Source organism: Apis laboriosa, unplaced genomic scaffold (assembly GCF_014066325.1).
Source record: "Apis laboriosa isolate Shangri-la unplaced genomic scaffold, ASM1406632v1 scaffold202_cov151, whole genome shotgun sequence".
NCBI lineage: Eukaryota > Metazoa > Arthropoda > Insecta > Hymenoptera > Apidae > Apis > Apis laboriosa.
Window position 1 is genome coordinate 1070798 of NW_025222291.1, and position 25669 is coordinate 1096466.

The 25669-nt window shown below is 19.1% G+C and overlaps 3 protein-coding genes across 8 annotated transcripts; 1 reads left to right on the forward strand and 2 right to left on the reverse strand.

The window, feature by feature from the left end:
* Positions 1–1206: 1206 nt before the first annotated feature.
* On the reverse strand, positions 1207–4740 carry LOC122712486 (probable ATP-dependent RNA helicase pitchoune). The gene is made up of 10 exons (XM_043932204.1): positions 4595–4740; positions 4397–4501; positions 4105–4233; positions 3777–4037; positions 3408–3722; positions 3037–3338; positions 2782–2934; positions 2501–2671; positions 1698–1875; positions 1207–1416 (listed from the first exon to the last, which is right to left on the reverse strand). Exons 1-10 carry the CDS (start codon positions 4689–4691, stop codon positions 1253–1255), a joined length of 1875 nt encoding a protein of 624 aa, XP_043788139.1. The 5' UTR covers positions 4692–4740; the 3' UTR covers positions 1207–1252.
* A 1132-nt stretch (positions 4741–5872) lies between these two features.
* Positions 5873–9219, forward strand: LOC122712459 (glutathione S-transferase 1-1). Of its 2 annotated transcripts, XM_043932155.1 has the most exons (7): positions 5873–5891; positions 6307–6434; positions 6993–7134; positions 7216–7274; positions 7839–7980; positions 8509–8626; positions 8851–9219. In XM_043932155.1, exons 3-7 carry the CDS (start codon positions 7000–7002, stop codon positions 9090–9092), a joined length of 696 nt encoding a protein of 231 aa, XP_043788090.1. In that variant the 5' UTR covers positions 5873–5891; positions 6307–6434; positions 6993–6999; the 3' UTR covers positions 9093–9219. The 2 variants fall into 2 exon arrangements, with proteins under 2 accessions (XP_043788090.1, XP_043788089.1); XM_043932154.1 differs by lacking the exon at positions 5873–5891 and having other exon boundaries at positions 6262–6434.
* Positions 9220–12267: 3048 nt separating this feature from the next.
* On the reverse strand, positions 12268–25108 carry LOC122712458 (putative thiamine transporter SLC35F3). 5 transcript variants are annotated; one of them, XM_043932150.1, is made up of 12 exons: positions 25049–25108; positions 24221–24373; positions 23356–23597; positions 22896–23042; positions 21732–22079; positions 21527–21655; positions 20921–21110; positions 20750–20839; positions 20542–20671; positions 17601–17630; positions 15656–16092; positions 12403–12524 (listed from the first exon to the last, which is right to left on the reverse strand). In XM_043932150.1, the coding sequence occupies exons 2-11, from the start codon at positions 24354–24356 to the stop codon at positions 15663–15665; spliced, it is 1872 nt and encodes a 623-aa protein (XP_043788085.1). In that variant the 5' UTR covers positions 24357–24373; positions 25049–25108; the 3' UTR covers positions 12403–12524; positions 15656–15662. The 5 variants fall into 5 exon arrangements, with proteins under 5 accessions (XP_043788087.1, XP_043788088.1, XP_043788085.1 ...); XM_043932152.1 differs by lacking the exon at positions 15656–16092 and having other exon boundaries at positions 12268–12524; XM_043932149.1 differs by lacking the exon at positions 12403–12524 and having other exon boundaries at positions 15400–16092.
* Between the last annotated feature and the right edge of the window lie 561 nt (positions 25109–25669).

Sequence of the window (25669 nt, forward strand, 5' to 3'; positions counted from 1 at the left end):
ATTAATTGGTGTCTTTAATTATATTTCTTTTTTAAAATATTTTTTCATTTTAGACGTTATAAAATATATATATAAATTTTATCCATATATATGTATTAAATCAAATAAATCTAGTTATGATTCACAACTTGTACTATGCAAACAATATCTAGTAAAAATTATAGATGAAGATCGTATCAATATTTTACGTTTTTATGTTTTTCGCATCATTTATTATAATTGAATAGATAATTAATAACAAAGTGATATTATAAATTTTAATAAATTTTAATAATACAATATATACGATATATATTTATATCATTACATATAGAAATAAATTTAACTAAATTATTTATTGATTAATAGAATAAATTTATTAATTTATAATAAAATACATATTCTTTTATTTTAATATAAAGAAAGATGTTATATATAAAAAAATAGTATCAAATATCAAATATTATTGAGAAAAATTAATTTTATTTAAAAAAAAATATTTTTATGGATACTAATTTATTAAATTTTCAATATAAAAAGTCAATTTTTTTTAATTTTATAAAAACAATTTGAAAATTTTTAATTGGTATCTGTTTTTATATTAACGTTGATTATGTTACAAATCTAACATCATTAAATTCAATACATATACAATATATCAATAAGTTGTTTTTTAATGTTTAATACATATTATGTTTATAAATTCCAAAAACATACATATATTTATATATTTATATATCTAAAAAGTGGTTATTTGTAAGTAATAATCTATAAAGATATATTCAAAAATAACAATCGATATTAAAGTCTGCTACCTTACTGCTCCACGAGCGTTACCTTTTGCGCCTACATGCCATATCCACACGCCTACACACATGTATTGATAATGTAAAGTAGCGTTGACGTCATACATGTACCATATATGGTCCTACTGAGAAATAGCGTAGGTGTCACACATTATAAAGTATTTCTCTTGTCATTTTTTGCCAGTTATTAGATATTTTTTAGTTTTGTTATTTTTTGAAATTATTTTCTTAATTTTATGAAATTATTTAATAGTAAAAATCACAATTAAACTGTAAATTAAATTTAAATACTAATTTATGTATAATTTATGTATATATTGTAAAAAGTATTGAATTTTATAATAACTATGTTTTTGTCAAATAATTATCGATTTTTAAATTGTTATAAATAATAATAAATGTATAAACAAAAATCGTAAAATATTTATAAAAATTATTCAATTTATTAGAAATATTTATATAAATAGTTATCTAACAAATTGTCGATTATCTTTTGTATGTTTATTTATTAAACGATAAGTTTTACTTCGTTGTAATTGTTTTTCTGAATTTAAATTGTTCATGTTTTTGAAGTATCCATAACCGCCTTCACCTTTCTTTCGTAAACGTGAATTTTTACTAATTCCCACTTCTATAGTAATACGATGTTAAGAAAAAAATATTTTTTATAATTGTTATAATATAAAAACATAAAAAAAAACATAAAATAATCCATATAAAAATTTGTATAAATAATAAACAAAAGATTTTCTATAGTCTATAAACTCTATAAATGTAAGAAATAAAATATTTTCAATATTTTATATAAATAAATTTAATTTTTTATAAAGATATAATAAATGTAATAATTAGAATTAAATAAAATCTAAAATTTAAATTATTAATAATTATGTATAATATTAAAAAGGATACTTAAATCCACAGTTGGAGGAACAACAAATCCAAAAGATTTTGCAACTTTTGCTAAATCCAATGTTTCAATGTTAAAAATTTGTTTCAAATGATGAGAATCATATGCTCTCACATATGCTTTAAATGCTTCTTTTGCTGACATATTAAGAAAATAATTCTTTGAAACCAATTTTTCAAGCTAAAAAGATAAAGAGCAATTTATTTATTTTAATATAACAAAATTAAAATAGTCATAATTAGTATATAACAAAATAACAATTGTTGCTAAATAAATATTATAATAAATATATAATTATAATAAATTTATAAAATTTTCTTAATATTTAAATATAATAAGAAATTTTTAATTTAATATTAAATAAATTTAAACAATAAATATAAGTAATAAATATGAATTGATTTATTTAAGAAGTATATCATTTACAATTAATTTAAAACAAAATCTAAAAGGACTAAATAAAATATTGGAAATATTATGAAAATATTAAAATTTATATTTATACGTACTTTTTTATATTGTTTTAAAATCGATTTGCTAAGAAAGTCTAACAATAATCTAGAATACAATAAAATGAGAAAAAAAATCAACAATCAACTTAATCTCATAATAATAAATAATTAAAAAAAATTTACTAAAAAAAAATACTATTACTAAAATTAATAAAATTAAATAGAAAAATTTAATAATATAATGAATGTAACAAATATAAAATTTTTCAAATTTTGAAAGTGTTTAATTATATAGAATATATATATATTCTATTATATACATATATAATAGAAAAGGAAATTTATATACTTACTTGTAATTGAATATCAGCAATTTTATTCCATGAAAAATCAAATTCATTTACAGGTACTTTAGCTTGTTTAAGATAACGAAGAAAGCCAAGTTCTTCTGGTCTTAAAATAAGTAAAGCATGACCACTGCTACCTTCTCCACGAGCTGTTCTACCTACACGATGAATATATTCCTAAAACAATATTCATTTTTACATTAACATTATCAGCTTTTTATATGATATATAAAAGATTTATTTCGAACATATGAATTTTAAAATTTTATATGTTATAAGAAATTTACTTTAGGATCATCTGGGGGATCATATTGTACAATCCAATCAACAGCTGGTATATCAAGACCACGTGCAGCTACATCAGTACAGAGAAGAATACCAGAAGAAGCATTACAGAATTGGAAAAATGTTGTTGTTCTTTTTGTCTGTTTTTGTTTTCCCTATTAAATAATTAAATATATAATATAAAAATCTTATAAATATATATATAAAAATCTTATTTTTTATGCTAAGTGCAAATTCTTTATATTACATGATCATACATGTATACTTAATACTGGCAAATCAATGTAATTTAAAAGTTCATGATGATATTTAACTGACATGCATGAACTGAAGAAAACCATGATTTTTTTCTTTCTGTTTTTTTTCAAGAAAGTGAATAAAAGTAAAAATCTTTTTTCACTGGGACATGCAACATAACCTTGCTCTAATCCTTCTACTGTTGCCTTTTCTTTATCATCATCAACACCAACATAAACTGGTTCTTTTTTTAAAGCTAAAGTCATTAACATTTCTGTCTTTTTAGTTTGTGTTGCACTGAACAACATTGTTTGTCTTTTTTCTATAATAAAATATTTTATAATTAGTTATATATTTTTTATTATTATTATTATTTATGTTTAAAACTGACTTGGTAAAATATTAATAATTTGCTTAAGTTCTTCTTCAAAACCAATATCTAAAATACGATCAGCTTCATCAATAACAAGACATTGAAGATTTTTGTACAAAAAATCTGGAGTATTTTGTAAATGATCCAATAATCTACCAGGTGTAGCTACAACAATATTAATTCCTTTTGAAAGTTTTTGAGCTTCTGTTTGTCTATTAGCACCTCCCATTAATAAACCATATGTATGATGATGATATTTCATTAATTCTTTTAAGACTCCAAATGTTTGCATAGATAATTCTCGTGTTGGAGATATAATTACACAACCAGTACCTACAAATAATAATGTAATAAAATATATTATAAATATTTTTCTTATTCACATACCATTACGAGGCATAAATTTTAATTTATAAATTAATTCAATAGCTGGTATTAAAAATGCTAAAGTTTTTCCAGATCCTGTTTTTGCAGCACCAACAAGATCTCTTCCTTCTAGTAAAGGGGGAATAGATTTTGCTTGTATTTCTGTCATATTTGTAAAACCCATGTCTTTTATTGCTTTTAAAGTATTTTCACAAACTGTTTCTTCTAATATTTTGAAATTAGTATCATTTACTATTTTTAAGCCCACTGTAGATCCAGGTACTACAATATAAAAATAAATCAAAATAATATACACATAACTATCCATATAAAATATATATATACTTACAATTTACAGTTATATTATCAATATTACTTTCTATTATAGAATTTTTATTTGCATAATCAATACAACCTTCTCTGCTACAATTAATGTCATCTTGTAATATTCTATCATTTTTTATTTTTTTTCTTTTTTCTATAACATAATATAATCATAAAATAACTGTTTTTTTAAAAATATAATATAATATAAATATAATATATTAATATAAATATAATATATATTTTTGATTTGATCAATTAATAAAATGTTCAAATAAAAATTAATAACAAATTTTAAATAAATAATTTCAACTTACTTTTTATTGATTCATTTTCTTGTATATTATATCGTTTTAATTTATTTAAATCATTTACTTTATTTTCTTGAATATTATTTTCTGAGTTTTCAATTGCAGTTTCACCTTTTAATAAATTACCAATTAATATTAATAATTTTATGCAAGAATAAGTTACAATAGATTAAATATTCAATTATATTCTATAAATACACTTACCATTTTGTATTTGTTTTTCTCGCTCTTTTAAAATTTCAAATTTTTTTTTTTCTCGTTTCTTAATTTTTCGCATCAATACTTTATCAGGTACTGACATATTTATTTAATAAATTAAGTATCTATTCAATAAAATAAATAGCGAAACACATTTCGTCCATGCGGTACTGAATTATAAATAGGTTCAGTTTGTGAACCTATGAATATAGTTATAAAGATGAAATATCTTATATTTAGAATAAAACAACCAATCATTACTAAGAATCATGGAAAAAGATACTATAGATAAATTAGAACCAATGAGAATAGGATAAAATGAGAAAAAAAATCGACAATTAAAATAAATACCATATTTATGGTAAAAAAATTGTATGTATATGATATAAATTAATTATATTTCAATATTAAAACGAATTAATAATTTTTTATAATAATTTTAAATAATAAAAACGAAATTTATATATGACAATCAGTGTAGTTTTTAAACTTTATGTACTAAATTTATTAATATTACATTTTTACATTATTTAAAAATTAAATTAAATTTACAATATTATATTTTTTTCTAACGCAAAATATTTTGATAACAAATTTGAAAATCTAAAAGAAAATCTAAAAAATCTATTGATAAAATCATATAAAATTTAAAAAAAATATAAATTTATCTAAATATATATATATATATATATATTTTAATAAATGAAATCAAACTTCAATCCATATAATTTTTAGGACATAGATACAATATATTTCTATTATATGTATTTATATACACATTATTTATATATATATGCCTTGATATATTTTATATATTCTTTTGTATATTATTTTAGAAAATAATAAGGTTAATCAGATAGAGTGCATAAATTTTGTAGCGCAAAATATATTAATAATCAATTCTTTTTTTTTATTTCTGTCCTTTCTTTATTATTTTCTCTGTTTAATAATTAATCTTTAATAATAATTAGTTTCATTTATGGAAATCTAGAGATGGCGCTGATTTCACAATTTTTAATTTATCTTTCTTTCACAGTTTGCTATCCTTATTTTTTGCGCATTGTTAAAGATGAAACATAGAATACCAATTAATTATACTTTCATTCTTTTTTAAAAATAAATCGCATTTTAATTTTTAATATAAAAAATATAAATCTTTTTGAAAATATAGAACATTTTCGATTCAATATATATTTAGAATTATTGTTAGAAATTTTAGAATATAATTCAAGAAATAATAATTAGAATAATATAATTCAAGAAAAAATAATATACAAATTTTTCAATTTAACATACAATAAAAGTAAAATTTTTTTATAACATATAGCATATATTAGAACACATATATTTTAATATATGATTAAAATCTTTAATTGAAAAGACTTATGATTATCAGATAGAATATATTTCTATAAATTATATTTTTTATTTTTCCAAGTTCTTTCAGAGTATTTAAATACCTAATGATAAAAATATTAACTTATTTAACAATATTAAAATAAATCATTAATATTTAAAATGTTAAATATTAAAAAAATTAATACATTATTAAATAAAAGATTATATTATTACAAATATAAATATATATATTAATAAAAAATCTGGACAATCAGACAATAATATTTAAATATTATTATATATGTATATATATTTTAATACTATTGTATATATTTTAACTTAAGGTATCATCTTATAATTATCATCCTATAAACCAATAGGTTATCATTAACATCAAGACCTTGAATAAAGAGAAAGGAACTTTGTGCTATAGAATATCAGTACAGTCTGACATTCAAATAAATACACGACTTTCTGTCCTAAATTATTGTCATTTAGATTTTTTCAAGTGAGTATTATTTTTTTTAAATTTATAATACATATACATTAGCACACATATTTCTTTTTTTTTAAATTAAATATATTATAATGATTGAAATGTAATATGAAATATTAATATAAATATTATATATTATAAATACTTATACTAATACAAAAATTGATATATGTAAAATAAAATGCAAAAAAAAAATAATTATAAAAAATTTTTTTTTTGATTTTTGCAAAATTTTAATGAACTAATTTTAATAATTAATAATTATTAATTAACATTAATAATTTATTTTTATTTTTTAATACTCTTGATATTATTTGAATTTAATATTATTATATATATCTGTCGGAAAAAAATGATAAATTAAAAATATACGATAATATTTAAATAAAATTAAAATTTTAATAAAATGATATCATGAAATTTAAAAAATTTTTTAATTTAAGATAGATCGATACATTTTTGTCATATTAAAATTTAAAAATCATTTATAAAATATAAATAATAAATATAAAAATTTAAATTCTTATTTTATGAACAATAAAATCATATATTTAATATATTTTATTTTAGATCTATAATGAAACTTTATAGCGTTTCTGATGGACCACCATCTCTTGCTTGTCGTCAAGCTTTAAAAGCTTTAAATATTCAATATGAATTAATCGATGTAGATTTTAACAAGGGAGAACATATGACAGATAAATATGCACAAGTATTTTTATTTTAATAATTTATTTATAAATATTTTATTACATATTGTAATATAATATTTAATAAGTAATCATTTTTGTAGTTAAATCCACAAAAAGAGATACCTATGTTAATTGATGATGATCTTGTAATAGGAGAAAGGTATTTATAAATTAAAATAAATTTCATTACTTACCTAATTAAAAAAAAAGATTGATAAATTAAATACTTTTTTTTATTTTATAACAAATGATTTCTATAAAACTTAATATTACTTATATTAAAAATTAATACTGTAAATTAATATAAACGATATATTAATATAATGATACATATCTATGATAATATAATTCTGAACAAAATAATAATACATTAAATATCAAAGTTTCAAAATAGATTAAAATTTATACGTATGTCAAATGCATATAAAAGTTTCATTGAAAATGAAAAGGAATTCTAAGAATTTTAATTAAGAATCTATATTTATATATAATTGGATATGTACATACATGCGTATCAGATATACGTTTTCTTATATAGATGTTAATGAATAAATAAAAATATATATATAAATACACATATATTATTATTTTGTTTAAGACTATAAATATATATTTAATTTAAATATAACATTAATTGAAAGAACAGATAATATTAATATTATTTTCTTTTTTGATACATATTTTTTTTTTTTACTTTATTTCATTAAATACGTATGTACTTAAGCAATGCCATTCTACAATATCTTGGTGATAAATACGATACAATGGGAAAATTATATCCGAAGGATCCAAAAGCCCGTGCAATAATTAATCATCGATTGTGTTTTAATTTGGCTATGTATTATCGTAATATTTCTGAATATGTGGTGAGTAATAATAAGCATAATTCAATATAATATTATACTTATAAGTTCTTATATTGATTCATTCATATTGATTTATTTGCATTAAAATTGTATAATATTCAATATAATTTAATAATACAATAATAAATATAATGCAATCAAAATATCATTGTTTATTGAAATGATTAAAAATTTTTCCTGTATTTGATCAACATTGTCAATGTCAATCATTTAAAATTTTCTATCTTTTTTGTTTTGCGAAATTTATTAATCTTTTTTCACTAATTTTTTTAAAATTTGTAATAAAACAAAAGAAACATCGTATTTAATTAAAATTAAACAAAATGTTGTTTTGATAATTTAATAATGTAAGATTGACTTAGAATATTTGAATTTTGAAAAATTGCTTTTCTATAAAAATAAAAATGTAATATTTTAAGCTCTTTTTTCTTATATCACATTTGTCACATAATATTATTTTTCAAAAAATTGAATATACAATTATTTAGTAACACTTTTGAATTAATTTTTATTAAAATATTTGTATAGATGGCTCCTATATTCTTCGATTATAAAAGAACTTCTCTGGGTTTGAAAAAAATGAAAATGGCTTTAAATATTTTTAATATATATCTACAACGCGAAGATTCAGAATATGCTGCGGGTAGTAAGTATTTTAAGTTTTAATATGAAACTTTCCTAAAATAGATGTTACTAAAAAAGTTTAAGTGAATGTACAAAAATTTAATTGATTTAAGAAATTTATTTTCTTATTTGTAAAAACAAACAATATTTTTTAATAATACTGATATACTTTACAAAAAGAAATAGTTTAAGATCTTTTGCTTCGTATTAGTACATAACAATTAAATTATTACATTTATTTAATAGATACACTGACTATCGCCGATTTCCCCTTAATTACTGCAACTATGTGTCTAGAAGCTATCGATTTCAAATTAAATACATGGTCTTACTTAGAAAAATGGTATAACAATTTTAAACAGAAACATCCAGAATTATGGGAAATCGCCGCAAAAGGTATGCAAGAAATTAATTATTACGAGAAGAATCCACCTGATTTATCTGACATAGATCATCCAATCCATCCAATTCGTAAAATTAATAAGTAACTTGATAAGCAATTTTATATGAAATGTTAAAATATTTGTAAATTATTTGTTAAAATTGGATGTTAATATATCGATTATATTCTAATAAATTGAATGCTTTTATTGACATATATGATATTTGTAATTTTTTAAACATTAACTTCAAATTAACTAAAACTATGCTATATATATGCTATATATATGTAATAAGTACTCTACAATTATATTTTTTTATATAGATACAATTATAATTTTTTATATAGAATGTTTAATGATTTGTATAATTGACTGTATGCATTATAAATTACAAGATATTTTACTTGAGCTAAATATATAGTTGATCTAATTTTGAAATAAACAAGTAACGATGACAATTTAATAAATTTTAATAATAATTTAAATAATAATGACAACTTATTATATATTTATACAATTGTTTATATTTTAAATTTTTTTATTAGTAAATTTATCATATAAATAATTCTTTTTACTAAAAATAACATGAAGATTCATTATAATTTTGTATACTTTGAGTTCATTTTAAGTACATTTAAATATGCACAATTTATTTTCAAAAATTTTCCAAGAACTTTAAAAAAATTTTGAAATCACTATATGTCAAATAATATATAAATTACATATATATATGTTTTAAATAAAACGAAAACAGTTACAAAATTATTTATTTCTAAATAACATTAAATAATAATAATTGAAATTTGTATAGTTTAATATTTTTTATTTATTATCATAAATGTTATTATTTACTTTTATTTGTTAATTCCTCGTTTTTAAAAAGTTATACAATCAATAATGGATATCATTAATGGATAATTTTAAATTAAACAAATTTATATTTGTATTTAAAATTGGAGAAAAAGTTTATATAAATTTGATATATTATTAATATTATCAAATAAATACAAGTATTATGTAATTTTACATTAAATTTTATTTAACAGAGATTTGATTATTTAAAAGAGTAAGAATAATAATATCATAATGATAGTTTAGTATACAATTTTGTTTATCATATATATAATATAAAAGTTTAAAAATTCTTGAAATCTATAATTTTTAATGGACTTTAATATAATTAAATTCTTTAGAAAATGGATATTAATTTGATAATATGAATGAATATTAATATTATATATAATTAATATTATATATTAATATAACCTACATTTCTAATAAGCAGTCCTCTGATATATAGTATTTTTAAGTAGTACCATACTTTGTTTCATATAGTAGCTCACGAAAATATTCGAATACATGCCATTAAAACTTTAAATAATATTCATAATAATAAATAATAAGTAAATTTTTATGTTAAATTTAAGTTTTGAAAACAATATTATTATGAAACATAAAATGCTATAATATTGTTTTTTAAGATTTGAATCTAACATAAATATTTTTATTATTTAATAGAATACGTTCAAACAGTTTTATAAATCACTGTCATATTGTAATCTTTCACTGTCAGATTGCGTAGATTCTAAATAAAATCATACAAAATTATATTTTAATTTTAGTTATTAGAAATAATTCTTAAATGGAAGAGTAATTATCTTAAATGGATAAGTAATTCTTAAAATTCATATTTATACTACAAAATAGATAGAAATAACTGATATATTATATATAATGTATATAATTTAATTGAGCGAATATTTATATTCTTTTGATAATACAAACAAAAAAAATTTGCAATTTAATACTATTTTTTGATAAAAACACTTTACTAAAGAACATTTATTTTTTATAATCAATTAAGATTAAATCGTTAAAACATTGTATTAAGTTAGATAATAAAATATATATATCTTATTATATATAATAAAATAATAATTTTAATATTATTTAATTAGTATTATTTAATTTTAATAATTTTAAGATTGCATTTTATAAGATTATAACTAAATACATCGCATATTAAATTAAAATCTTTTCATTATCTATTTCATTCATTGTTATCATATTTGATTGTCTTTATAGTATACATATGAATCATGTATTTCTAGACTAATCTTGACTATATTCCATTAATACTGATAGAAAGCTTCTAAAAAAATGAAAATTTTTGCATTTTATTAAATGTAAATATTGAATGTAAAATATTCAAGAGAATTTTTATTATAAAAAAAAAAATTATCGAGATAAAAAGTTACATATCTATTTGATGAGTAACACGATAGGAATGATTTCTAAATATTTTATATTAATAGTTCTAAATATTTTTCTTTAATAGACCATTTATATAATTAAATTCTAAAACTGTTTTATTTTCCCTTTCAAACTAATTTACATATTGTTTTTCTTTTTTTAAGTTTAATTATCTTTAAAGTTAATTTCTGGATTTTAATTTATTATGAATAATATTAAAATTTAAATATAATTAAAAAATAAAAACTTAATATATCTATTATTTTTATTGTACATCACGTTTTTAAAAAAAAAAAAGTTTAAATGAAATTTATATTTTTTAATTATAATATCAATAAAAATCTAAATTATTTGACTAATTAGTTATAGTATATCTTATTTTTAATCTGCTATTGACTATAAAGATATGATTGTTCAATATTATATTTTTCTCTTTTATGATATAAAACATATATGCATTGNTTAATATTCTATCTTATATATCTTCTTTCATAAAAGAATATGAAAGAAGTAACTATATGATATAGCTATAATTTTGAAAATAAAAATATTATTAAAATCGAAAATCATGAATGAATTTTATCATAATTAAAAAATATTAAATATTTATATTAATAAATCATAATTAAAAAATTAATACTTTTTAGTAATAAATTTCTTAGAGATATGTGTATATAATAATTATTAAAGATAAAATCTATATACTATCTTAAAGAGAAATTTTTCAAATTATATATTTAATTTAATAATTTAATAATTTCTAAGTTAATAATATTTGTTGATTATAAACGCATATTTTGATTAAAAATTTAATAAATAATGTCAGAATTTGAAAAAAAATTCATTGAATTTTAGTGAAAAAAGATATTCATTGAATATAAGTAAATAATTTAACTGAATTGTAATATAATATTTATTTTAAAATTATTGAAAGAAAAAATTAAAAATTTTGAAAATAATAATATAAACTAAAATAAATATTTAGACCAAATACGGCGAATAAATTGAAATGCAATTTTTAATATAATTAAAAATTTTTATCCCTCAAGACTTTTGTATTTGTTATCAATATTTTTTCGAGATTTTTAAAATTGAAATGTAAACATTTCGAAGGTCCATACATTACTGTTTTGGCAAATTAATTCTACCTGAAATGATAGTACACGTAGTCACCGAACTCTTCCTGAAGGAGAACGAAGATGTGATTTTATATAGCCAGTGCGATAATCAATTACATCACGTTGCGTACCTCCTGATACTCCATGTCCATGTCTTCTACTCCATCTGTAATTAAATCTTAGATTATTCGTTTCCTGACTTTCTAAATAACATCATTTGCATGCAAGTATTATATTTTCTTTCTTTTTTTAGCATGGTTAAATTGTAAAAATTTTCTAATTATCTCATATTATTTGAACAAAATTCTTTTAATTTGATATGAATTATAGAAAATTTTTACAAAAATAGCTTTACACATCTTTAGTTTTAAAATTTGCGGCTTGTTTCTTCGTTCAAAGAAGAAATTAAAAAAAAAAAATACTGAATTAAATTATATTAATAATGTTTCAGACATTTTTGTAAAAAATTATTAATTTTGTTAATATCTTTATAATATATTTTATTTATATGTCAATCTTTAATATATTTAAAAATTTTACTAATTAAATGAAATATATAATATTATATATAATATTTTTTGACAAAAAAATGTAAGATATATTATAAAATTATCTGTAAATATTTGTAAATAATTGTTATATACTATGTACTATGTAAAAACTAATTAATAAGTTAAAAGAAAAGATTTTTTAAATATAGAAAAATATTAATAGAAATATTCGCAAATTTTAATAATACGTTACGTTATAAACTAAATTTAAAAAAAGAAAATTGTCACGCGAAACGCCAAGCAGCATTAGTTACGACTTCTCATTCCATTAAATTACATCTAAATGAATATTACATTAAAGAATAACAGAAAGAAATACTAACAAAATTATCTAGTTACAGGGAAAAGTCATTCTTAAATGCAGGCATGTCATTGCATATATTAAGTAATAGTAATTTTAGTAAAAATACAACCTACCAAAAACTAACATTTCAAAATTAACAATTCAGCTACAGATATGCAAAAATTTAAAAGATGAATTAAAAAATTTTCTAAAATAAATCGAAAATCAAGATTATAAAAATTATATTTTCAGCTTTGTTTCTTAATTATTGAGATTTAAAAAGTAATGAAAATAATTCTGGATATGCATAATTTTTTTTATATGAACAAATATATAATAGTTTAAGAAATAAAAAATAATATAATGATTCTCAAGTAGTAATTCTATAATTTATATGAGATAATATGAGATAAGTTGCTGTCCATTATTGAATTTGAAAATCACAATGATTTGAAATTTTTTTTGTAAAAAAAAAATTTTATTGTATTGTATTATTAAAATAGGGCAAGATCTTTAATAATAGAATACGATAAAATATTTTATCATTTCTATTTCTCTTTCACAGAAAAAATTTTTCTAATAATCTTTTCTTTTTTTACTTGAATTGTTCGTATTTGATATTTTTTAATGTTATTAACTAAAAAGCAAATTCTTGATTTTCGTTTTATTTTGACTCGAAGAATCATTTCTTAAATTTTTGGATATCAATTATATTCTATATATGATGATTATATATATGATACCTACATATTTATACATAATACAAAGGCAAATATCTTTATTGGATAAAATTTTAAAATTTTAATTATTCGTTATTTAAAATATTAAAATATAAAACGATCTAATTCGACAACATTAAAGTACTCACAGCTTTTCATTGCATAATAAAATCGCTTTGATAAAAATTATATGATTAAATGAAAAGAACAGCGATGCATATAAATTATTATTATCAGTATTTGTTCAATAAGATTTCTAAGAAGAAAAATATGAAATAAGAAAAATAATATTAAAAGCTAACTGAAAGATGTACATATAAAAGCCAAAAATATCGAATACCAAAGTATCTGTAAGATAAATGTTATTTCAAATGATATTTCAAACTATGTACCAATAAGTAAATCTTAATTTAATAAATGAAACCATCGACAAAACTGTACGATATTCAAGGTTTCTTCCATGCAGATCTCGATACGATGACAAGTGAAAAATTGGACCGTTTTCTGAAAATGTATAAAGTTTATCTAAATCTAAACGTTGATTATTTATCATAGTATTATATTATTTATTATAAAATTAAAATAAAAATCTTTAATTATATAATTTATATAGCACAAGTTCAACTGATAGATAATTGAAATATTTATAATAGTGATATTTTTTGTATGGCTACAACAGAAATAAATTAATTGAATAGTAAAAAATTAACTAAAACAAATATACATTAAAATATTTAATACTACAATATCATACAACGAGTAAATTGCAAGTAATTTGAAGTTGTCAAGTTAAATGAGTTATATTCCATATTCAATGTGATATATTTAACATGTACGATAAAATAGATTGAACATATATAAAAAGAAAAAATATATATATGTTCAATGTGATATATTTAACATGTACGATAAAATATATTGAACATATATAAAAAAAAATATATATATATATATATATATATATATATATATATATGCATACAAACACATATTTAATATAATTATATAAAATTTATGATTAATATGAAAAATTCTTTAAATCCAACAATAAACATACTATTTTTTTTTATTATTTCTTTTAATTTTTTGCTGAGTTTTACCAATTGATTGCTGAAAAATTTAGGTAAGAAACAACACTTGATTTCATAAAAAATTATGACATTATTGTTTCTATATTTCATTTTTCTTTGTAAAAATTAATATTAAACAAAAAGTTATAAATTTATAGAAAAAATTACAGAATTTACAAAATATTTTTTATATTTTTCAATAACCTGAAAATAAAAATAGGAGATATAAATTAATATATTTTATTTTAATTGTATTTAGAATGATGATTCTTTCGCAAAATAATTAATAAATCGATTAGATAAATTGTATTCAATTAAAGATTGATATAGTTTTTCCTTTATAAACCTATAATTTGAATTGTTCATTTGAATCGTATTTTGATTAATCGCATATAAAACATTATTATTTGAATGTTGTTCAACATAATTTTTATGAAATGAAATAAACTTTCATATTGTTTAATTTCCTTTTTTAATTTTATTTTTTCTTATTTGTTTGGATATATTGTGGAATTAATTTTTATAACAATATCGCGTGAAAAAAAAAAAAAGAAACATAAAGAGAAAGATGAACCTGTCGACGAAACTGATTACGAAAATATTAATAATTCTTTTCGATGTAACTTCACAAAAATTCAGAACCTCGATTCGCGGCTTTTATTATTCAGCCATACCTTGTTATTAGTTCTGAAGGCCAGAGGGATGGGAACGTTGATGATTATTCGTTGCGGTCGAGGTTGTGATCGAGGTTGAGGTCGAGGTCGAGGTCGAAGTTGAGATAGTTATCATGATGGAAGTTGAAATCGGAGTCAAGGTTGAGGTCGTAATGGAAATAGGGATTCGGCGACGTTGGGATTCGGAATCCATGTTGTTCTGCTGAGACGAGTTAATGTGCCGATGCGTCAGATTCGTACTCGTTGTCATCAGTATCTCGCTGCTTGACTGGCTGCTATTAACTTGATTGCTGTTACTGTTGTTCATTGGCAGTAACATTTGGCCATCACCGTATGCCGATGAAACACCGTAACTTCGTAGCCGATATTGCCGTTGTTGAATTGAGGAATACCGGCTTCTAGCAAAAGTGCCCCTTCGCTGCTGTCCGCCCGTGGTACTGCGTATATTAATCCCTTTTATCAATATTTTCGTTATTTTCTGCAAGGACCTGTAGACGGCTTCTTTTGACAGTGGTTTTAGTTTTATCCTTTTTTTTATGTTGCAGTATATTTTTTACACGATTTATATACATCATTAAAGGAAATTATAAATAATTCGTTAATCTAATAAGAAAAATTTATTTTTTCATTTTATTTTATTATTTCATCGTCCTATCGATTTGAAAAATATCATATACGTATATAAATCAAAGCTAAATCTTAGTGTAGGATATTAAAAATTTTGAATTTTTTTTTTATGTCTTTTATAGATTTTGAAAGATTTGAATTCAAAAAATGTTTGCCTCTGATATTGAAACTCATTGGTTCAAAATTTTGCAATGAATTTTTATTAGTATTTTTCATTAGTTAAAATCGTCATTTCTTAATTCTTTGCAATGAATATCTATACACATATCTAGAAATATAAAAGAATAAATTTCAGCGCTATTAATTAAAGTTTAATCTAAGTTTGAATGTTCAAATTTTATATAATATTTATTCTAATTTAGTTTTTTTTTTTTCACAATTCTATGCAAATATAATATAAAAAAAATTTTTCATATTTTTGAATGAATTATATTACATTTATATATAAATATAAATTTTTAATTTTATTTAATTTATATTTAATAGAAAAAAGACAATATAAAAAAATATATTAATTATTATTATATTTGAAAAATGCAATTTTTATTTATAGAATTTTTGCGTCGATTAAATCATTATTCAATATCATAAGAAAATATCGAATGAAAAATTTAACGAACGAAAAATTTTCTTATTTAACATTAACAAACAACATTTTTTTCAATAATATATAAAACAAAAATTAAATCTATATTGATCTATTTGTATTATTTTTTTTTATTATTTTATTTCAGAAAAAAATTTGGTATTTAATAAAATATATAATACATTAAGATTAAAGTAAAAATTAAAACTATAACATATGTATAAAAGTGGCAAATATATATGCTTTTTAGTTAAAAAAAAAAAGAAGCACATATAGTTTCATAGATACAGAGATAGATATTAAACGTATCATAACATCATGCTTGACATATCATGCATTTCGTTATATTTGTCATTTGAAGAAAATTCATCTGAATATTTTAAAAATTACGTTTTAAAATATAAAAAATATATATATATATATGTACACTAAAATTTTAAGACTAATATTTAGTAATTAATAATCATATTTAGTTTAATCATATTTTTTTATAATTATTTAGTTCAATCATATTTTTTTAATTATTTATTATATTTTATTGAATTAAAAAAAATAATTTGGTAATTATTATAACTTTTGCATTTATTAGATAATTGAAAGATATAACTTGCAATGTCATATTCAATGCTATTCATTTAATATATTACTTAATAATAATGCTTAACATATTATTAATACAGATGAATTTTCGATGTAAGTAACATATAAAACGAAGGCGCTTGTTTTTCTTACCTCGAACTGTGACTCATGAGGACTATGTTTCTGTAACAGCATATAATCCTGATTGTTGGGAAGCGAGTGATGAAGTGTTGATGTTGAATCACAAATAACACAACAAGCAGCTCAAGCAATTTTATTGTATTTTCTTATGTAATTAAATTGAATGTTTCATTTGATTCATATATTGAAAGTAAAATTAATAAATTCTGAATATATAACTATTCAAGTAAATTGTATTTTTAATCTTTAAAATTAAATAAAAAAAAATTGAAATATGTTATTAATAAATAAAATTAAATCTATCAAAAATATACTTTTCATTTTTTTTTTAAATTCAAAATATTTCAATATTTCTTGTAAATATATATATTAAATTTTAAATTATATATTATGCAAAATGGTGGTTACAGACAAATCAATTATATGTATAAACAAAATTTCATTTATGAGAAATTTTTTTTGCTTATATTTATAATTCTTATACATTTTACTTTGTCTCCTTTTTTTTTATTGATAAAACATAGGAAAAATATATCTAAAATTAATGACTTGCATTAAAATTTAGATAAAATGATTTACGAAACATTATATATATTTATTTTTTAACAACATGAATTAATTGATTGTTTTTTTAATATAGTAGAACAAATATTTAATATATGCAAAAGAAATAAAATATATATTTATATTAATTATAATATTAATTATATTTGTTTCAATATATTAAAAAATAATTATTATAAATATAGTAATATTTCGCATACTCTAGTGAATTTATTAATACGAGTGCAAATGCAATTATTTCTTATGTATTATCATCATTATTTCTAATATTAAAAATATTAAAAAGTATTATAGAATAATGTAAAATTATAATATTAGAAATATCTAAATAAGCAATAAAGTGAGCGAATGAAAAAAAACGCGAAAATGTAAATTAAAATATAAATAACACAAAAAAAAAAAATATTACAAATTTTTTAGCTTTTCATAATTTATTTTATATATTATATTTTGGTTTTATATAATTGATTTTATTTTATTTACTATTTTTTAAATTGAATTAAATTAAATTAAATTTATTAAGTCATTTTATTTAATCTTACTATTTTAATCTTATTGCTTTACTTCTTATTTGTTTTTTTATATAATATATTAATATGTCGTTCATCAATCGCAGCTAATTTTTTTTGAGTACCACTATATTAAAAAAATATTTGTAAATAAATAATTTATAAAAATTCATATAAAATATATATGTACAATTTATTTGTATGTTTATAATTCTTTTTTAAATTTTATTTTTTTCTAAACAGATAAAAAATCATTAATTATAATGAACACTTAAAAGTCCTTTTTCGATTACAAAAGACAGAATATAATATATTATATTTTATTCTCAAATATCAAATGCTTTGATAGTTAATATATTAAAAATAAATAAAAAAAATAAGATAAATTCTATAAAAAACAATAAAATTTTATAATCGAATAAAAACCAAATATAAATAAAAATCCTTCTGTTTTATAAATTAAAATTCAATATTAACTATTTCTTTATAATGCGTAAAATACAAAAATTATATATATATAAATATATTTTAATTAATTCTTTAATTAATAAGCAAAAGATATTTTAAATTAAATTATGAACGATAATGTATTCAAATTAATTATTAATTGATAAAATCATTAGATTGTAAATAATTTAGTTTTTAAAAATTGACTTTTTGCATGTAGAAATAAATTAAATATTTTTACAGATATTTTATAATAATAATAGTAGCTTTCATTTAACAAACTTATGTGCATTTAATTTTTCATTATATTGTACATTAATTTTTATATTTTTAATAATTAACAAATTGTATATATTCTAACTACTATATATTTCCACAATTTGCATGTATCTAAAAGCTGCATTAACAAAATAGCAAGTTATTGCATAAACTTTGAGCTTTGTAACATGTAACTCTATCATTTCTATGAATAAAAACTAATTTATTCAATATATGATATAATCATGAAATATTTATTTTGGATATAAAAGATATTTTTTTAATTATACTTTAAACCTGTTGCATATTCCAGGCATCCTGCAAAATAATATCAATGCCATTTTTCATTTTTGTTAATTCATGAAACACACAAGTACCTCTAAATGGCAAAGAAAATGTCTACTCTCTGCTTTGAATTTTTTCTACACAGCAAAAATATAAAACCATTATATGAACTATCACACATTTTTAATTAATATTTTAAAAATATAAAAAAATATTTTGATTAGACCGAATTAATCTTTCAAATTTACCTATACATGTGAACGCACGTACAGCGTTTTAAAAAAAAATATAATATTATCATCAATGAAAATATAACATAATAAGATTTTAATATAAAAACATATATTATTTATTTATAAATATTTCAACATTTTTAAAATTATTGACAGAATTAATATGATAGCAGAAGCAATATACATGATAATTTTATGCATAATATTAAAATGTTATATACAAATATATTATATATAATTGCATAATTTAAAAATAGATTATCTTTTTTATTAAAAGCTATTCACAAAGTGAAATATGAATTTAGATATGCTTCAAAGAAATTCAAATACAGAAGTGAATAATAGAAAGATATTTATAGGCCATTTTTATATATCAAGCATATCCTACATCAGTGAGACTACACTGCCTCTATGGTGCAAAACAAGATAAACGACATTTTAATATTCTTGCAAAAATGGAAAGAAAAAATATATAAATATGTATATATGTATATATGTATATATAGATACATACATATACACGTGCACACACGTGTATGTAAAAAGGTAACAAACATAGGACGTTTAAAATATCTACAGAACTAAAAACTAAAATTCATTTAAAAGTTATAAACATACCATAAAATTATATATAAAAATTATATTTAAAGTGCATACCGGAGTAGTCTGGTTATGTAATCTGGCCAATTATCTGGAAACATCACGAGAAAGAAGCCAACTGCTATAAAAATCATTCCTGCCAATTTCATGCCCATAAAATGAGCTCCGTATAAAAGAACATCCAATGCTGTAATACCATGATATTGAACAATTATTAAATATGATTATTATAAATTAAATTAATAAAATTATATTTTTACCGTACCTGCGGATACAGGTACAGCGGTGATCAATCCTAATGTAATGAATAGGTCATAGGTCAAAGCAATACTGAAGTTACCAAGCATGTTTGCAACTAAATAATAATAAAATATAATTTTCTTTTTTAATCTTTTTTTTTGAATTCTAGATAATTAATGTTAAGTGAAATACTAACTTAAATGCAAAATGCTTGCCGAAAGTAATGCCGTCCATGGTAATCGTACCCATTGTATGCTTTCTGCTCCCGAAAAGTAAAGAGCTAAACAAATTGGCCATAATAATGCTGCATTGCACAATCCAATAAGTGAAAAGAATAAAGACATTTGACCAAATGTTGTTTCTCCTATGACTTTTTTAAACAGCACCTAATTTAACATTATATTATAACTTTTATAAGATTCATTGAATTATTTTGATATATTTAATATTGATATAATTGATATTAATAATATTTAAACAATATTTAATATTAACATAGTAAAAATCAACATATAAATTATAATCTTTATGCTTATCACTCCAATTATGATATATATTTAGAGTGCCTTGTCTTTGCTTATTATCTTGTTATTTTTATTATATTTTTATTTTATTATATTCAAATATAATTAATTAAACAATTATCATCTTTTTTTTAAAACATAAACAATTATGGTCGCATTTGAGAAAAAACTTGAGAAATATTTGAATAATATTTAATGAAATAAGTAATAAGCATGTTTGAAGCGCAAGAAATTTTAAAATAATTTTTTTTTTAAAATCTAAAAGCATTGATTTTTACCTTATAAACTGCTGAACCAGCCGCTGCCGATGTTGCTAAAACAACACCTCCTAAAGTTGGGCTTCCTGTTATGCCATCCATATATGCTAAAAGTGCAATTCCAGTATTGCATAAAATGACTGCTACTATCTGTAATAGGTTTATTCATAAATACATTAATTAATAATTAAAGATACATTATAAATTTTGTGAATATGTTGCTCACCCTTACTCCAACAAATTGTTCATGAAGAATAACCCATGATAATAAATACACACAAGATACGTTTGTTGCAAAAAGTGCCATTACATCGGTAGCTAATAATATTCTAAGTGAATAAATATACATATAATTTGTAACTACCCAAAGTCCACAAAAAAGACTACATCTAATTAAGAAACGACCACCGGTAAATCCTTTGTCACGAAAACCTCGTAAACTTTCTGCAATTATTTCGGATGGAGTATTACATTTAATTCTTGCAGATTGGCAAAGAAAATAAACTGGGAAGTAAAGAATTTCCCAATTCGTACAAAACCAAGTTGTAAAGAATGGAGCATTATATGGAATCGCCTAAAAAAGAAAGATATGAAAGAAATATTTAAGAATGTTATATTCGGATAATAAATTTTATTTAAAATAAAATAATTAATTAAATTAATATTATTTTTATATTTTTATTAAATAATTTAATATAATTTATATTATATTATATTATAATTAATATCGATATTTGTATTAATCATTATATCAATTGCAATTTATATATTTATTCTGAAAAGATTTCAAAAAGAACAAAAGCTATTTCTTCATTTTTTTTATTTTAAATCAATGAATTATTTGCAATATATTGTTTATATTTTTAAAAAATCATAAAATATAAATCTCAGAATAAAAAAAATAAATATAATAATACTGAAAAAAAAAGAATAATATATAACAAATAAAATTAAATTAAAATAGTTATCGAAAAATAAAATAATATCGAATTTATCTAAAAATTAAAAAAAAATTTTAAAACAACGTTTTATTAAGTTAAAGTTAAGTTAAACTAGAGATTTTATGTCTTATTCGTAAAACGAAAAAATTATAAAAGATTTAAATTATTATATAATAAATGATGTTTTAATATAAATATAATTCAATTGAATTATATTTTTTTATATATATTATATTATTTATTAATTATTAAATTAATAATTAAAGTTAATTATTAAAGTAATTACAAAATAAATCGAAATAAATAGATCTAAATTTTTATCAAATTTATATAGAAATACATATAATTATAATTGATTATAATTTATTTTATAGAAATATTGTTTAATAAATCGTATTTATTTAAATATAATAAAAATTTATAAAACTACAAAGATTTTATATATTTACATGCTGATGATGTCCTGTAATAGATGAGTTAGAAAACGGTGAATAAGTAGAAATTTCGTGTTTGTCAAAATATAAATATTTAATACAATGTGTTGCACCGACCCAACTTGCTGTAACACATATTGTGACGCACACTCCAAAATATATCTGAAATTGTAATATATGAACATCAGATAATACATTATATATATTTTTAAGAAATATAAAAGAAGTATGTACATAATAAATTATATGATTATATTATTAAACTTTGGATTTTAAAATAAGAAAATTATTAATTTTAAGAATTAGAATTCGAAAAATTATATAAAGAAATAAAATGATTATAAAGTTTATACTTTAAAAAAGAAAAAACAAGCTTAATTTTTAAAAAGAATTTTTTAAATTATATAAAATATAATTTTCTATTTTTTTTTAGATTATCAATAATAAATTATATAGATATTATTGAAAATTAAACCTTTTTCGCAGATTCGGCACAACAAGATGCGTAACAAGCAGATAAAGAATTGGGTCTTTGTTGATAAGTAATTGAAGATACTGTCACATGGGATTGAACTTGAGTTTGATTCGTATTGTGCCCTTGATTATCTCCAGCCCCCCCAGAAGCGATTCCGCTACCACTTGTCTCCAAGGGACGACAACTTGGTACGGAATCACCACAACCACCACTGACGCTACATCCCTGTTGCTGTTCACAGCCTAATTATTTAGAAATTATATAATTCAAGTAAAATTTTTTCTTAATACTAATTCTCATAATAATAAATAATATTAATCATGGAATCATTGAATCATAGCATATAATCAAATTAAAGAATATTGAACAAAAATATAAGTTTTTAAAAGAAATATATAAGCAATTTTTTAAAATTGATATCATTTAATATCATTTAATTTTTTAATTATTATATAATTATTATTTATTAATTATAAATCAATTTTGAAAAAAAAGAAGAGAAAGGAAAAAATTTTTTTATTAAAAATCAATTTTCTAATTTTTGAAAAAAATATTTTATTTTTTTATTTTTTTATTTTGAAATTATTTTTTTATATTGAAATCAATTACCACAAAAATTAATTTTGTTATGAAATTTTTTTTATAATTCAAAAAAAATATTAAAAAAATATTTAAAAAAGTTGTATTACAAAATCTAAATTTTAATTTTAACTTTTTTTGATTATAATATCCAAAAAATTTTAACATTAAAAACATGACTGAAAATATTATTTTTAGAATTATGCAAGATTGGCACAAAGGATTAATATAAGATATATATATATATATATATATATATATATATATATAAGTAACTAATACTTACCAGAATTGTCATGAGTAACTTGACTAGTGTTATGAGAGCCATGATTTTGCTGATTATCACCAAGAATAATATTTGGTGTATAAGTCTGCTGGGGATGAAATATTGTTGGAATATCCCCAATTCCTCTACTACCCATATTTAGGTTTATTTATTCTTTGAAACATGTAATATTTGTTATTGTCATATTATATAAAAATGCAATTTCATTTCATATTAACTCATATGAATCACTTTTTAAATATATGATATAATAAAATATTCTATTACAAAAGAATATGTTATAGAAATATTGGTATATACTTTTTAATATTAAAATTTAATATTAAAATTTTAAGAAGTATAAATTTAACTTAAATTTATTTGCTATTTTTTGCATTAATAAATTTTAAAATATTTATTTTAAAAGTCAATTATATAAATATTTTAAAACAATTTATTTATTTTTAATATATAATGAATACTAAAAAATCATTTTATTATCAATATTATATTAAAAAAAATAAAGGAAATTTTATATATATTTATAAATAATATTATTTATATACAAAATTATAAATAAATAGTTATTTCAAATTTCTTTAAATTTAAAAGAAAAAATATTAAATTATGTCATTTTAATAAAATATATCTTTCATAAAATATTATTTCAAATATTATAATTTTTAAAAGAACATAAAGAAATGTATTATTATAAAGAAATCTTTTATTGTAAATAATATATAAAAATGTATATTAATATTATAATTTATTACTTATTACATTTAATATATATTAAATATATTAATTATTTTATAAACAAATTTTTTTAAATCACAAAATATGACATACCTTCTTTACATTTTTCATCAAAGATTATAATAGCATATTTTATATTTGATCCACCATTCATAATGCATTTAATTACTTATTATATATTATATACATTATCATTTTAATTTTATTGTAATTATATCACATGATTGTTTCATTTTTTGTTGCTTCAACAATTCTTTAAATTAAAATGTTTTATGGCTGCCGTATTAAGAAAATCTAATAATACAGTAGTTAGCAGAGAAATTGTATTTTACAGTGTCGAAAAAGAATATTATTTTTCAAATTAAAAATAATGTATAATTGTTATTATACTTATCAAGAAATAGTTTTTTTTTTAAATATGTGATTACTTGATAATAATGAAACACAACATTATAGGATCTAAGTTAATATAACTATTTTTAATACAGTTAAATTCAATACTGTCTACACTAATGATCTTCAAGTTTTAAGTGTGCTATGTCACGCCATTGATTACTAGTAAACTTCGTACTACCACCCGTTTAGAATACTCTAGTTGCGTCTGCGCTTTTTACTTACTTCATCAAGTTTTGAAAGATTATATATTGAATTGTTGAAATGTTTATATTTATTTATGAATTAATATAGTAAATTAATTATTATCAGATTTTATTC